The 14602-nt window shown below is 36.3% G+C and overlaps 1 protein-coding gene across 1 annotated transcript in view; it reads right to left on the minus strand.

Annotated features, from left to right (window-relative positions):
• NBAS (NBAS subunit of NRZ tethering complex) overlaps nt 1-14602 on the minus strand; it is a 151367-nt gene that overhangs the window by 131599 nt on the left and 5166 nt on the right. The window contains exons 4-11 of the mRNA XM_070955550.1: nt 14158-14235; nt 13047-13094; nt 10784-10827; nt 8539-8672; nt 7446-7579; nt 7263-7361; nt 1342-1486; nt 52-117 (exon numbers count right to left, since the gene is read on the minus strand). Of these exons, the coding sequence (XP_070811651.1) occupies nt 52-117; nt 1342-1486; nt 7263-7361; nt 7446-7579; nt 8539-8672; nt 10784-10827; nt 13047-13094; nt 14158-14235 (748 nt within the window). The remainder of the gene's footprint in view (nt 1-51; nt 118-1341; nt 1487-7262; nt 7362-7445; nt 7580-8538; nt 8673-10783; nt 10828-13046; nt 13095-14157; nt 14236-14602) is intronic.

A 14602-nucleotide genomic window follows, 5' to 3' on the forward strand; every position in this document is an offset into this window, starting at 1 on the left:
TAAAAACACAGGAAACTTAATAATCAACAACTCTTGTATATTCTCCATTACCTTTTCCCTTCCTTGCCTGTTGTAAGATGAAAGATGAAAGATCTTGAACAATGAACTTTTCTTCACCTGTTAAAAACAAACTTGTATTAAATTCACTTTCTTTCTGTCAGAAGCTAAGAGCAAAAGGAATCAAGTTGAAAATAAAATATACATAAAATATATATGTAGACTTCTGAAGGTTCCTATAAAATATACATTATAGTAGTAGGAATTCCGAGCATTCATACTGTAACCTTGCCTAGAATATTCTAGACTCAGTCAATAACTAGAAAAGAATATGAATTGACTTCTTACTGTGCTGTTTTTGCAATACATATAGGAAACTTAATGCTCTCAAGATATTTAGGTCTACCATTTCCCCAATCTTTCTGTCAACTATAATGGCTCACCCTAATGGATGTAAAATCCAAAAGAATGGAAAAAATAAGACACCTAATATTAACTGTACATTAACAGCGGGTTCCAAATGGCTATTTCCAATACATATCACAATGACACATTTGACACATTTAGCACTTTAATGTAACCAGATTTAATCCTTTACTTATTTTTGTAAAGCCAATTAACAGAATTATCCCTAATTGTAATTGTAGCAAGTCTGCATAGTAAGAGCTGTTTCCCCAAAAAACCATTCGATTTTATTATTTTAAAACTTGCTAACAGTTACAAGCACCCCAAAACCTAGGGTATTTTTCCCAAGATTTGGTGAAAAAGGCCACTTACATAGTTCAATAATAAATCATTCAATAATACAGAAGGCAGCAGAATTTAATGGGGCCTGAGTTGGCAATGACTGACAGAAAGTGAATTTGGTGATATGGTGGGAAATTCAACAGTACCCAGAGCTTGAATTTGCATATCAAATAAAGCCAATTACACAGTAAATAATGATCTTGGATCTTGATTCAATAAATGTAGGTGTAAATGTAGATCATGACTGAAAATGTTCCCCATTCCTTCTCTAAAATGTAATTGTCAATGTAAATATACTTAGATGATGATCACTTCTTACTGCTGTCTTCTCCCTCTGACTACCCAACTATAGCAATGTCTACCTAAAATTTAAGGGTATGAATAATTATATAGTCATGACCTCTGAATAATTACTTAACAAAGTGAGATATTGGCTCCACAGGGAGCACTACACATTTATTATGGTTTACGTAATCTCAAATGCAGGATCTGCCTTCTGTTAATGAATTTTGGGAATTTTACTCCAATGTTTTTGATGGGAGATCAAATGACAGAAAATAAATGTAAATAGTCCAAATACACTTTATTTATACTTACTATCCCAACATCGTCTTCATAACTAGTAACCTGCTTATAATAGGGTGCTCCAGAAAGAACTCTCCATATTGACAAACCACAACTACTTGCTTTAGACATCCCAGCTCCATCGTCATCCATTTCATAGCCACCAATAATCAACACTCTATCACAAGAAGATGACACACAATTTAGTTTGGCATTCTCCAGTTCCTCAAGTTTGTGCCGTGGCAAAGAAAAAAATAAAGCATTTTCAACTGTCATAATTTAATAATTACCGATTTACTGATTTCAGCTTTTAAAACCATTATTTATATCATTCTGAGGCATAACAAATCCCAAATCCCAATTTCTATTTAAAACTATTACTTAGAGAGAAAGAAAATCAAGAACTATGCCTCCCTGAATTCAGCTTTATTTGCCACTAAATGTATGAGATTGTAAAGTAATTAATCTAGCAAGCTAATTTCCAAAGTAATTATGTGTTTCAATTTTTCAGAACTTGTAAATTAAAAATATGTAGTGAGGAGATATGGCATCATTTACCCAAATAAAGCAATGAAAAAGAGTTTTACGCTTTTGTTTTTTTTGCAAGTAGTAAAATATTACCACCTAGTGGTAGATGAACAGACAACATGTTCTGTCATGAATAACGCTTTTAACTATAATTTACTTCACACATTCATTGGCTAGTTATCAAGTACAGAATAATAAAACCTATCAAATTCATCCCTGCAGGAAAAAAAAAAGTCTATTTAAATTCTTTAGTAATTTTCTAGTAATTCTTCAACAGCCAAGAGATTTTATTCAATTCTGCTTTTAGATTTGCTGGCAATGAATTTTTTTTTTTCCTGCAGTATAAAAAAGAGATCTACTCATCAATTCAATAGGAATTTGTGGTGTACTATCTCTGCAATGTTAGAAATGGCAATATTCCATCTTCTTAATGCTTAATTACATTGGCAGCTTGTTTTACAGTATCATCTGACCTAAAGATTTCTGTTTCAGGTCTATGCTGTTGGTTGACTTATTCAAATTTTACATTCTGTGGTAACAAAAGGGAAAAAAATGTTATAACTGCTTCTACAAATATTATATGGGAGAATGTATCTGAGTTTCTTATTACTTTCTTCTGCATCCTATCAGGCCTAGCGGGCTTCAGAAGTAATACTGAGATGTTACCTCGCTTTCAGTAATCTCAGGGATGGATTATTTTGCTAATCCATACACAACAACTTTGAAGGGGACTAATTTCCCATACATCAAAAGGCTTAAAAGTGGAGTTTTTATTACATACTTAAAGAAAGCCTTACATTTGATGCACTTTGATTGAGAAAACTGATATTATTCATAATTTAAGCATGTATTCATTTATTTTTAGCCAGCTTTTATTGTTTTTATAAATAATTTGAGGCAACAAACATACTAATTCCTTCCTTCTCTCATTTTCCCCACACCAACAACTCTAGAGTTGGGCTGAGGGAATGTGACTGACCCAAAGTCGCCCAGCTGACGTTCATGCCTAAAGCAGGACTAGAACTCACTGCCTCCTGCTTTCTAAACCAGTTCCTTACTTCATAAAGTATTTGAAACATAATGACAGCAAAGAAAGCTACTAGATTAAGTTATACTCAAGACATTTTATGAACTAAAAAGAGCACTGCAGCACAAGTTTAAAATTTTAAACAATTCTTCACTGACAAAGAGCTGACAAAACGGAAAACAGAAGCAACAATTTAAGAGAGATGGCATCAAAGGAAAATTTCACTGCTCGCTAATTCAGAAATAATCTCAACTCAGACATGCATGCAATTGTAATTGAAAGAAAGCTCACGGGAAGGAGATCAACCACAGAAATATTTGAATTACATCGTTAATGAGTTAAGAGTTATCAGGGAGCAGGGGGAGAAAATGTGCAATGTAACAAATATAATAGTTCTCCCTTATGAGAAGAAGCAAGGAAATTAAGCATAATACCCTGGGAAACTATATAAGCCATGCACTGAAGTAGTAATCAGGAATATTTGTGCAAGATAAACAATAAGTTATAAAATAGCTGAAGAGAACCAGTTCTGTGTAGTGATAAAGATGCTGGGTTAGAAACCAGGAGATGATGAGTTCTAATCCTGCCTTAGGTATGAAAGCCGACTGGGTGACTTTGGGCCGGTCACTCTCTCTCAGTCCACCTCACCTCACCGGGTTGTTGTTATGGGGAAGATAGGAGGTAGGAGGATTAGGCATGTTTGCCAGTGTGAGTTGACCAAAAACATATAGAAGGCAAAATAAAAATGGAGGTGAGGAGGAAGAGGAAGAGGAGGAGGAGAAAGAGAATAGAGTTGAGCAAAACATTCCAAAGGATATCTTGCAAAGCATGCTGATGCAAGTGAAAGCAGTCCTCCTTAAGCAACAAGGTCAATAGACTTGAATTGACTATGTCAAAGGTTTTCCTCAGTTGTATGCATGGGTACTGCTCTGGGAATGCCAGCTATGCATGTTCAGACAGTTTCTTGAAAGAAACTGCTTTCAACCTTCCAGAGGGTATATTAGTAGTCCTTACTTAGTTATCATAATTGGAGCCAAAAACTTAATCGTTAAGCACTGTAATTGCTAAATGAAATATCACATGAGGATGATCAACAATGTAACTTCCAGTTGGTTGTTAAATGAGTCACTGAGGGCCATTAAGTGAGATACCACATGACTGTGAATTGTGATTTTATTGCCCCCTTCTCCATTGACCCTGCTTATCAGAAGTCAATTATGAAGCACGCGAATGGTGATTATGTGACTGTGGTAAGATTGCAAAGGTTAGAAATGCAAAGACCAGCCACTTCTTACTTCTTCAGCACCATCATTAGCTTCAAACAGTTACTAAACAGGGCAGTCGTTACGCGAGTCTGCCTGTCGCTCCTTTAAAACATTGAGGAGTGTGTCACTTGTGCTTCATGAAACACTGTTCCTGAATATTTTGCACAGCCCTAAAATTACCGGACAATGACATCTTAAATTAAAAACTAAATCCATGAATAAAGTCAAACGAGTAAACATTTACTGGAGAATTGTTACTCAATCTGAAGAATAAAATTATAGTGAGAGACACTGCACTAAAATTTGGGGGGCAGAGAGACTCCTGACGTTAGTAATGAAAAGTCCTTCAAAAAACAAACTCAGATTATTTAAATCTAAATGTGAATTTAAGAAAAACTGTAGATTGGTAACTGGGATGTAAAAATTTTTACAATGAAGCAATTTTGTTAAGTCAGAGTTGAAAGAACAATATAGATCAGGGGTTTCCAACCTTGGCAACTTTAAGCCTGGTGGACTTCAACTCCCAGAATTCCCCAGCCAGCTTTGCTTTGGGAGTTGAAGTCCACCAGGCTTAAAGTTGCCAAGGTTGGAGACCCCTGATATAGATAGTCCTCGATTTACAATCCCAACTGAGCCCAAAGTTTTTGTTGCTAAGCAAAACAAGTTAAATGAATTTTGCCTCATTTTATAACCTTGGTCGCAGCAGTTATTAAATGAATCACTGCAGCTGTTAAGTGAATCTGGCTTCCCCATCAACTTTGCTTGTCAGAAGGTTGAAAACAAGTGGTCACATCACATGACTCTGGGATATTGCAACCATCATAAATATGAACCAGTTGCCAAGCATCTGAATTTTGATTACGTGAAGGTGGGAATGTTGCAATGGTTGTAAGCAGTGGTGAGATTCAGCCAATTCGCACCACTTCGGGAGAACCGGTTGTTAACTTTCTGAGCAGTTTGGTGAATTGGTTGTTGGAAGAAATCATTAGGGCAGAGAACCGGTTGTTAAATTATTTGAATCCCACCACTGGTTGTAAGTTAAAAGATCATAAGTCACTTTTTTCAGTGTCACAGTAACTTCAAATGATCACTAAAGGAACTGATATAACTCGAGGACTAATTGTAATCAGCAATACAAAACAGGTGGCTAACTTTTAAAACTTGTAAATATGTTCCTTTCAAAAATGTGTAACATTTTAAAGAACAATGACAACTGAATACCATATGCTCTAGGGAAATTGATATAGAACACAGAAATAAATATTTTCAGCAAAGTTCAAAGCATTCACAACAAGAGAAACAAGAAGTAAGAAATATGATTTGCATTCCAATTTTAAATAATAAAAATCATAGAACTGATTAGAGCAATTGTGCGCAATCTGCAACCCACGGGCCACATGTGATCCTGCCTAGCTAGTAATGAGGCCACAATATAAGCTCCAAGTTGTTGTATTCTATGCACAAATAAAATTGCAACTAGGACACAATGTGTGGATTTTTTCCAGCAATCTTTGCAATAGTCAACATACTTTTTCAATGGTTTGGTAGGAGAGTTAAAATATTGGCTGGTAATATTTCTAGAGAAAAAATGTTTTGGACTAAAACTAGGTCATCTGTAGCAAAAGTTAGTTTGGAAGCTTACTTCCATATGATTCTATTGTACTTTCAATTATTAGATTCACCAAACTACTCATCAGAGACCTATAAGGGAGAGGCAATATAAAATAGGATCCAGATATATATATATTTATTGAAAGATCAAGTTGGACAAAACAAATTTTATTTCATTAAAGGAGGAATTTTCCTATCTGGCCACAGCCACATGCAAATAAATTAAATGCATACGTATGGAATTAGTTTATCAAAGGTATACAGGTAGTCCTCGATTTATAACCAGAATTGAGCCCAAAATTTATGTTGCTAAGTGAAATATTTGCCCCATTTTACGACCTTGCCATAGCTATTAAGTGAATCATTGCAGTTGTTAACTTAGTGACACAGTTGTTAAATGAATCTGGCTTCCCGCGTTGACTTTGTTGTCAGATCACAAAAGCTAATCACATGACTTCTGGACACTAAATATGAACCATCCAAGCATCCAAACTTTGATCACATGACAATGGGGATGCGGCAATGGTGAAAACTGGTCGTAAGTCATTTTTTTCAGTGCCGTTGTAACTTTGAACAGTCACTAAATGAATGGTTGTAAGTCAAGGACTACCTGTATAGCCCCCATAATGATCTGTTGCTTTGTCCCTGATCACACCCTCTTGTTGGCCCTCACATACTGTGCAAAATTTGCCACAGCCCCTCACCAATGGAAATTGTTGTAATGGTATGTGAGAATGACTTTGGGAGACGAGAACAAAAGCTACAGACTAGACAATGGTCAGACAAATGTCAGCTTAGCCTGCACAAGCAATAGGGGAATGGCAAACGTCTCAGAAGGGGTCTTCCTTAGTTTCTTAAACTGTAAAGGTGAAGGAGGAAAGAAAGATACTTTCAAAACTACAAGTTCTACTCATGTAAGCTTAAAATATTATAAAAAGTTAGAGCTGTACTTCTTGAGTGTGCTTCTTGTCAGGACTACCTTGCAAAGCTGACAATTGCACATGCCTGACATACACTAAAAAACTCCCTTTTTACGGCTCTCTAACCTCTTAATTTGGGATAGATTTGGAACAGATGAATGGAGCTGAGAATTTACTGGCTGGATGCTCTTCTTGACTCCACATGGAATTTGCAGCAGATATTTTTTTCTTTGCATCCAGGAAAGAAATATCTGCCGCTATTTAGGATTGAACTCCCAACCTTCCAAGTGGGAGGCGAGCATCTGCACCACTTGGCCACCACGTCTCTCATGCCTGACATACACTAATTTTTATCTATATCTTCTTGCATTGGTGCCATAGTCCCAGAAGATCCCAGAGTATTTAGGAGTAACATAGCAACAGACCATCTATTACCCTCCCCAATCTAAATGAAACATTACTACTGTTTGCTAAGTGCCAGTGATTGCTGTTATTAATTACCTCACTGCGATCAAACATTTCAGGAGGGGGGGGATGACAAACTAAATGATTTCAAGCCCCTGGCTACTTCATTAAACAGTTATTTAAATTACCCAATCTTACCGATGTGCAGGATGATAAATTACTCCAGTTATTCCATTAATATAATGCTTGCTAAAGTTGAAAGCATGGCTCTCTTGGTAGCTCTGATTTGTTCCAACACTAGATCAAGAAAAGATACAAGGACTTATTTTATGAAATAGGATTTCCAATAAATTATTGGTAGACACATCACATCATATTTACCTCACCAGGTAGCTTTTCAGCTCACCACGATAATTGATGACTAACAATTCAGCTGACCACTGAGCACTGGCTTTGTATTCCAGGAAGATCAATCCTGCAATGGCATAAGTCAAGTCCCCTGGGAAACTAGTATTCTATTTAAAATAAAGATTAAAAAAACAGGGGTTTTTTTTAGCAAAGAAGTTAAAAAAAGCTTCAAACACTAGAAAATAGTTTCTAATTGAAACCAAACTTTTCTTTAAAAAACCCAGAAATTAAATCTCTCAATAGTATATTATTAAAAGTAACCGGAATTTTTTATAGAGAATATGCATTCCTCACTATTACTGACTACGAAGAAATTTCATCATGTAGTATTATTAACACTTATTAACAGTACCTTAATAAAGTAAAAAGAAGTGAAAATTCTTTGAATTAGATTTTGTTTTCAAAATCCATCCCTTCCTGCATTTTTCAGTGTTTGATAACAGGCCTATTAGAAAAGTCTAGTTAGCATATTTATAATTCTCTAAAATTATATTGTGGCAGTTGAGATTTCTGATCCACAAAAAGCCAGTATGGTACGATGATTAATGTGCTAGCTGTCTCACAAGGAGACTGTGAGTTCTAGTTTCATGTTAGGCATAAAAGGCAGCTGGATGACATTGGGCCAGTCACTCGCTTTCTCTCTCTCAGCCTAATTCACCTCAGACTTGTGAGGAAAATGAGAGGAAGAATGAGGATTAGGTATGTTCACCATCTTGAATTACTTACAGACAGAAAGACAGACAGATGCCTGTCTTCCAGTATGAAAATACTGATGCTAAATGATGTTTTGTTTAGAAGTATTATTTCAGAGATCAGCAACAATTTTAGGCTAACACTAGCAGCCTTTTTGACATAAATAAAATTAAATATACCTTGTTCAAATATCTGCAAACAAAGAATGCAAGTTTACCAACACACGGGCAAAATTGCTACTTCACCAAAATGAGCAATAAAGGATATAACAATGCAAGTTCTCAACTTAAGACATTAAAACTGCAATGGCTAAGGTGGTTCCATTGCACGGTAATCGGACCCGTGAAGCTTGTAAAAAAGGAAAAGAAAATACCGGGTGGATGAGGAAGAGTTCACTGCCAACCAAGTCAAATACTCGAACAGTTCCCGTGCTTTCACCGTAGGCAAGCAAAGTGCAATCATGACTCCATGCGACACATCTCCATTGGGGATTCAGATCTTTGGGGACTTCATGGAAAAAAAGATAAACAGATCAACTCCAAATTGCATATATATATATATATATATCCGGAGACTCAGGGCAGCTTACAATGCGCTAAGCAATTGAAACAGTTGCATAGCAGATACATGTTCCGATGTTCCCTATGACAAAGCCTTTCTAAAAATAACTGTGCTTTGTTTTATAGCTTCTCTGCATTGAAGGACAGGGCATAATGTTGTTTTGATAATCTATGAACCATGGAGTGGAAGTGGGCTCATGAATCACAATCACAGACCAAGAGCTCTGAATGATAATGAGAGCCCTTGAAAGTTATGGGAAAGGAGGAAAAAAACCAGGGTTGCACATATAAGGGCATCTCCACAATCACTCTGAAAGCTATGTTTAAAATAAAAAGAGGAAGAGACAGCTATTATTTCATCTGCCTATTTTACATCCATAAATGTTTTAAGGGGCAAGTGTGACTGATTGGTTGATTAATTATGTTCTTTAGGACAGAACAATTATATGTTCTACCAGTTGATTTGGGCTTCCCTTTTTTCAGGGCTCATACAATCTGTTTCTCTTCTATTTCTTTGGGTCTGTATGCCTCAAAATCAGAGATAAAATCCTGCAAATGTAGGTTCCTCAACAAACAAGACATTACTCTGATCTCATAGTACAAAAACATCAAGCAACCATTCAATGGCTTGGCATGGTTGTTGCCCAGATATCCTGCCAGGAAGACCTTGGGTGGACCATGAAACAGCCACACTGAGCTTTTGAATTGCTGTGGCTCCAAGAAGTGCTTCTCTCATCAAAGGACATGTGAACTCTGGCAAAACCTTAGACTAACTAGGATCAAGTTGGCTTATTTTAGGGATTGCGCTAATGCTGACCTCCTGTTTTAGACACTCAGTTTGAAGAATAAGTTCAAACTTCTCTTTGAAGAATAACTCAGCCAAATCTAAACAAATACCCTTAATTACCATATTTTTCAGAGTATAAGACGCACCTTAGTTTTGGGGAGGAAAATAAGAAAAAAGCTGATTGGCAGGTGGATTGGCCTCCCGGAATACCCCCAATCAGCTGTTCCCAGAGGTGAATTTTAGCAACAGGTTCCTTGGTTGTGAGCTCTGTGCCTTGCTTTTTTTTTTTTTTTTTGCTTTTTTTTCTGCCTCTGAAACTTCTGAAACTCTGTTTCAGAAAAAACTTTTTTTCCTGCCTTTGAAAGCCTCCGAAACAGAGCTTCAGAAAAAAAGCCCTGAAACTTTGTTTGGGGGCTTCTTTTCTGAAGCTCTGTTTGGGGGCTTCTTTTCTGAAGCTTCATTTCTGATGCTTTTTTCAGCCTCTGAAACCTCCATTTGAGAAGCTGGGCGGGGCTACATTCAGAGTATAAGACGCATCCAGATTTTCACCCTCTTTTTTTGGGGGAAAAGGAGTGTCTTATACTCCGAAAAATACAGTATATAAGTCCTCTACTCTTCCAAGGAATAACCACATCATTCTGACTAACGATTCACTCCTTCGCCAAATGATCACTTTCACTGAACCAATGTAGCTTTAGTTCTACAAATAAACTTGGCAGCATAAGCTTTGTGGAACAACTCGCCACAACCCACTCGCCATGGCCATCTTGCCACAGCCAATTCGCCAAGGGACAACTCACCACAGGACAATTCAACAATTCAATTTAATTATTTAAAATAATGAAAATATTATTTTATTTTTTGTCATTCACATTTCATTTTCTCTCTCCTTTGGCATCCTTTCTTTAATGATTCTATTCTACCATTTCTTTGATATTAGTGTAACTCTTGTCCCATAGCGGAGAGTTGGCCATAGCGAGTTGGCCGTGGTGAGTATACGGTGACAAAATGGCAGCAGCGAATTATCCTAGAGCCTTGTGGAAAGGGATCAATGCTATACAGAAGGGGGAATCAAGCCATGGCAAGTTCAGTGGAGCCAAAACTTTAATCACCTTTTTGTAGAAAAGGAGTAACAAAGAAACAAAGAGAAAATAGGACACAGTAGCTAGAAACCAAAATGGAACTTTTGGTTAGAACTGCATTTGATAGGGTTTGTTATGTATTTTTTTCTGGATAAGTTGTAATTTACTCAAAAGTGAAAAATTACTTACCTTGACATTTCCCAATGACAGACCCAAATTCATCCTTTGCAGACCTGCAACATGCAAAATATGTGTTTTTACGCTTCACAAATATCTTGATTGTTGTCTACATTATTTTTTCAAGGGCTGACATTACACCAATTTTTGAATGTCACTTTAAAAATTGTGCATTGTAAAAGGAGGTAGGTCCTTTCAAAAGGTTTCAAAGTAAGTGGAAGTGAAGAGTAAGCATCGTTTTAAACTAACGTATTTCACTATTAAATTTAAAATATGGACACCCTTTCCATAATTCACATCTCCTCGTATGTCACTTGAAGCTCTGTTTAACAAAGAAAACAGAATGCTACAATAGAATTTATCTTACAGTATAAGAATGCCTCTTATACTGACAGTCCTTGACTTACAAAGGCAATTGGAACTGGAATGTCCATTACTAAGCACTGAATCCCTCAGTTATGAAGTAAAGAAACTTCCTGCCAGCTACCCACAACCAAAATCAGTGGGGCAACCAGGAGGAAGTTGCAAGTCCAGGCCCACATGCAGGTAAGTGGTTGTTGCCAGGTGGGGAAAGGAAGCAAGGGAGTATGGGGAATAGAGTGGGGGAGGGTGCACAAGAAGGTGACAGAGACACAAGGTCAGGGAAGATGCACAGGGTTGTGTGGGGATGCACTACTGGCTACCGCAAGCACAGAAGAGCTGGGAGAGGCAGTGGTGGCTGAGGGAGACTTATTCCAGTCATTTGTGACCTTCCTTGCTGGCTTCTCCATTGACTTTCTTGGGAAGTAAGCAGAAAAGGTTGCAAATGGCAATCATGTGATCATGGAAAAGTTTGGAAGTTAGTTTATCTTAGGCTACATTTTGATACCCATGTGCTATATAAAGAATGGAATGATGGGTGAAATTGTGTCACTCAGATGCAAGAACTGGGATTTGGGTGGTTTAAAGATAACTCATCAAAATGTTTATAAAAATGAATAAGCCTATTTAAACTTTACATTTTAGCTTCTGTGCATTTTTCACTTTAAATGGCAGAAAGCTTGTACTAAGAAAAAAAAATAAACACATTTTAATGGTACAATCAAAGGTGGCTTCAGAAGCTGCAAAAGGTAGCTCTGAATTCAGTTGCTTAAAATAACTTTTATCTAAATTTTCCCATCTGACATCTATAAAATTACTCTGGCTGCATATACGCTTAGCAGCAAGAGAGGGTTTGTATCATTTTTGGATCAATTGTCTTACAAGATAAAAAATGCAAAGCGTAAAATGCAAAACTTCTTTTGAGTTTCCACAGGATGATATGATCATGTTAATAAATTATAGCCTATTCTGTGTAGAAGAAATATTAACTCTTTAATTTAGTCTAACATATAAAGCTATTCAGATGAAAGACTTTTTAAAATGAAAGAAAATTAAAGTCTCTGGCCATATTCAGAATTTATCTTATTTCTAAAGCAACACTTAAATACATGGCAAACAGATAAGAGAGATAAAAAGAGATAAAAGATCCACATTTTCTTCTATATCTTGGTTACAATTCTATATAGGAGGCTGAGCCCAAGGGAAGGGTCAAATGAATTATCAGTCTCAAGTCCCTTCGCACTCACAAGAGATCTAAGTCCAGGCCACCTTGAATTTGACTATTATCTGCCGCCAATTTGCTTTGGCCATTAGTAGTTCAGATTCTTGTAGAGAACTTTAGCATACAATAAACCTATATATAGAGCCGTGGTGGCGCAGTTGTTAGAATGCAGTATTGCAGGCTAATTCTGCTGACTGCCAGCAGTTCAATCCTGACCTGCTCAAGATTGACTCTATCCTTCCAAGGTCAGTAAAATGAGGACCCAGATTGTTGGGGCCAATAAGCTGACTCTGTAAACCGCTTAGAGAGAACTGTAAAGCACTCTGAAGCTATATATATATATATATATGTCTTTTTCTTTTTCGTAGGTTTTTATGTGCATATTCTTTCTAGCCAGGTTTTACCTACGTAAACTAAGTTGTTTACAACCAGAGCTGCAAAACAACTTAGTTTACGTAGGTAAAACCTGGCTAGAAAGAATATGCATATATATATATATATATATATATATATATATATATATATATATATAAAGTATATCCAACTATATATCTAAAAATACACACACACACAAAGTATATCTGCTATATTCATTTGAACTGCCTAATTTCCTGTGCTTGACAATTTGTGTGAGTATAAGCCTTATTAAATTCATTTGAATTGAGGTGTATAATTGTGCTATTCTTCACTTACCTTATTTCTATAGCCTGGTCTTGAACAACTGCTAAGAGTTTTCCATTGCTATAAAAATAAAAAGTTTGAATGAAAATCATAGGTGATTACTGCTTCCAAGACATCTCAGGAACCATTTTATATAGTCGAGTCTTAAATACATGGCAAATGTGAGGTAGTCTCAATATTTTACAGCATCCCAAATCCTTTCTCTCTATTTTTGAGTAAACAAATTATCTCTGATATTATTAAAAAATATATTCAAAGGTTAAATTGTAGACATGCCACTAAAGTGTAGTGAATATAATGTTTCAGGAAGTACTAGGAACATGAAACTACCCTAAGAATATACAGTATCTCTAGTAAATATATAAACTGAGTTGGTTCTGGATTTAATCCAGAGTTCAACAATGGAAATAGTAGGACTCGGGTTAGCCGGTGTTAACTCAAGTATAAGTCTGATTAAATCAGAATCTAATACTATCTTTGCATTGCATATAATAAAAACTGAGAGCACAGCAGTGGTGGGTTGCTACCGGTTCGCACCGGATCTGGCGAACCGGAAGCAGTGGTGGCGGGAGGCTCCGCCCACCCACCCGGACACTTCTGCGGTCACAAGCGCCCACGAGCGAACCAGTAGTGATGGGTTTTGAAACCCACCCCTGGAGCACAGGTAAGACGAGAAATCCTATGGCTGTCATAAAACACAAAATTTATTTCTACTGCTGAAATACATCCCTTGCAAACACTTCTCCCAAATCAGAAACTGCAAAGAAATATAAGCAGCCAACAGCAGGATTTGGGGAGCTAAAACTATGGCTTAAAAACAACTCTCTACATAAAAAACAAAAACCAAGATTTTTATTGATCTCTTTGCCACCATCCACAAACTCAAATTTCCTATTGGTTTTATCAAATCTGGACTCAGGAAAAAATACCCGTCTCATTTCAAAAGTGATATATTGAACTCTGGATGTCAATTTCTGTACTGGCTGTTATTTTACAAAAATTAATTAAATTAAAATTACCTTGTTGCACATTACATATTAAAGCATTTAGCCTGAATGCAAGAAGTCCAAAGTCAATTATTGTAAAGTCCCACTTTCAAAGGAAAAGGAACCTTGCCACCAACCTTGCAAGTTCTAGATGCCAATTCATCTGTTTACTGACCAGGCGGACAAATTCAACAGGAAGAGATAATGTTGCACTACTGGAAGCAGAAGTATGTTTATGTCAGAGCAATAAAGGTGATGCTTATGAATTTTAATTGCATGGCAATTGTTAGAAAACAGATGAACTGCAAGAAGTAGGAATGTTTACAAATTCCTCCCGAAACAGTTCTCCTGTACCTTTTTCACATAGTTCTATTAAATACAGAACAAACACAATATCTGAAATATTACAAGTAGCTGAACTACCATTATTGCTATTTGTTTTCCTATTTTTATCCATATGTTTTGTTGACATGTAATATTACACTTGTTTAAGCCATTGGTATAAGACAAAGATTTATATTCTTGCAAGCAGGATATAAATCACTATAATATTAATAAGATCAAAAGCAAAGTGTAAAAAAA

This window comes from Pituophis catenifer, unplaced genomic scaffold (assembly GCF_029215685.1).
Source record: "Pituophis catenifer annectens isolate HBS135680 unplaced genomic scaffold, rPitCat1.0.hap2 SCAF_1, whole genome shotgun sequence".
Classification (NCBI taxonomy): domain Eukaryota; kingdom Metazoa; phylum Chordata; class Lepidosauria; order Squamata; family Colubridae; genus Pituophis; species Pituophis catenifer.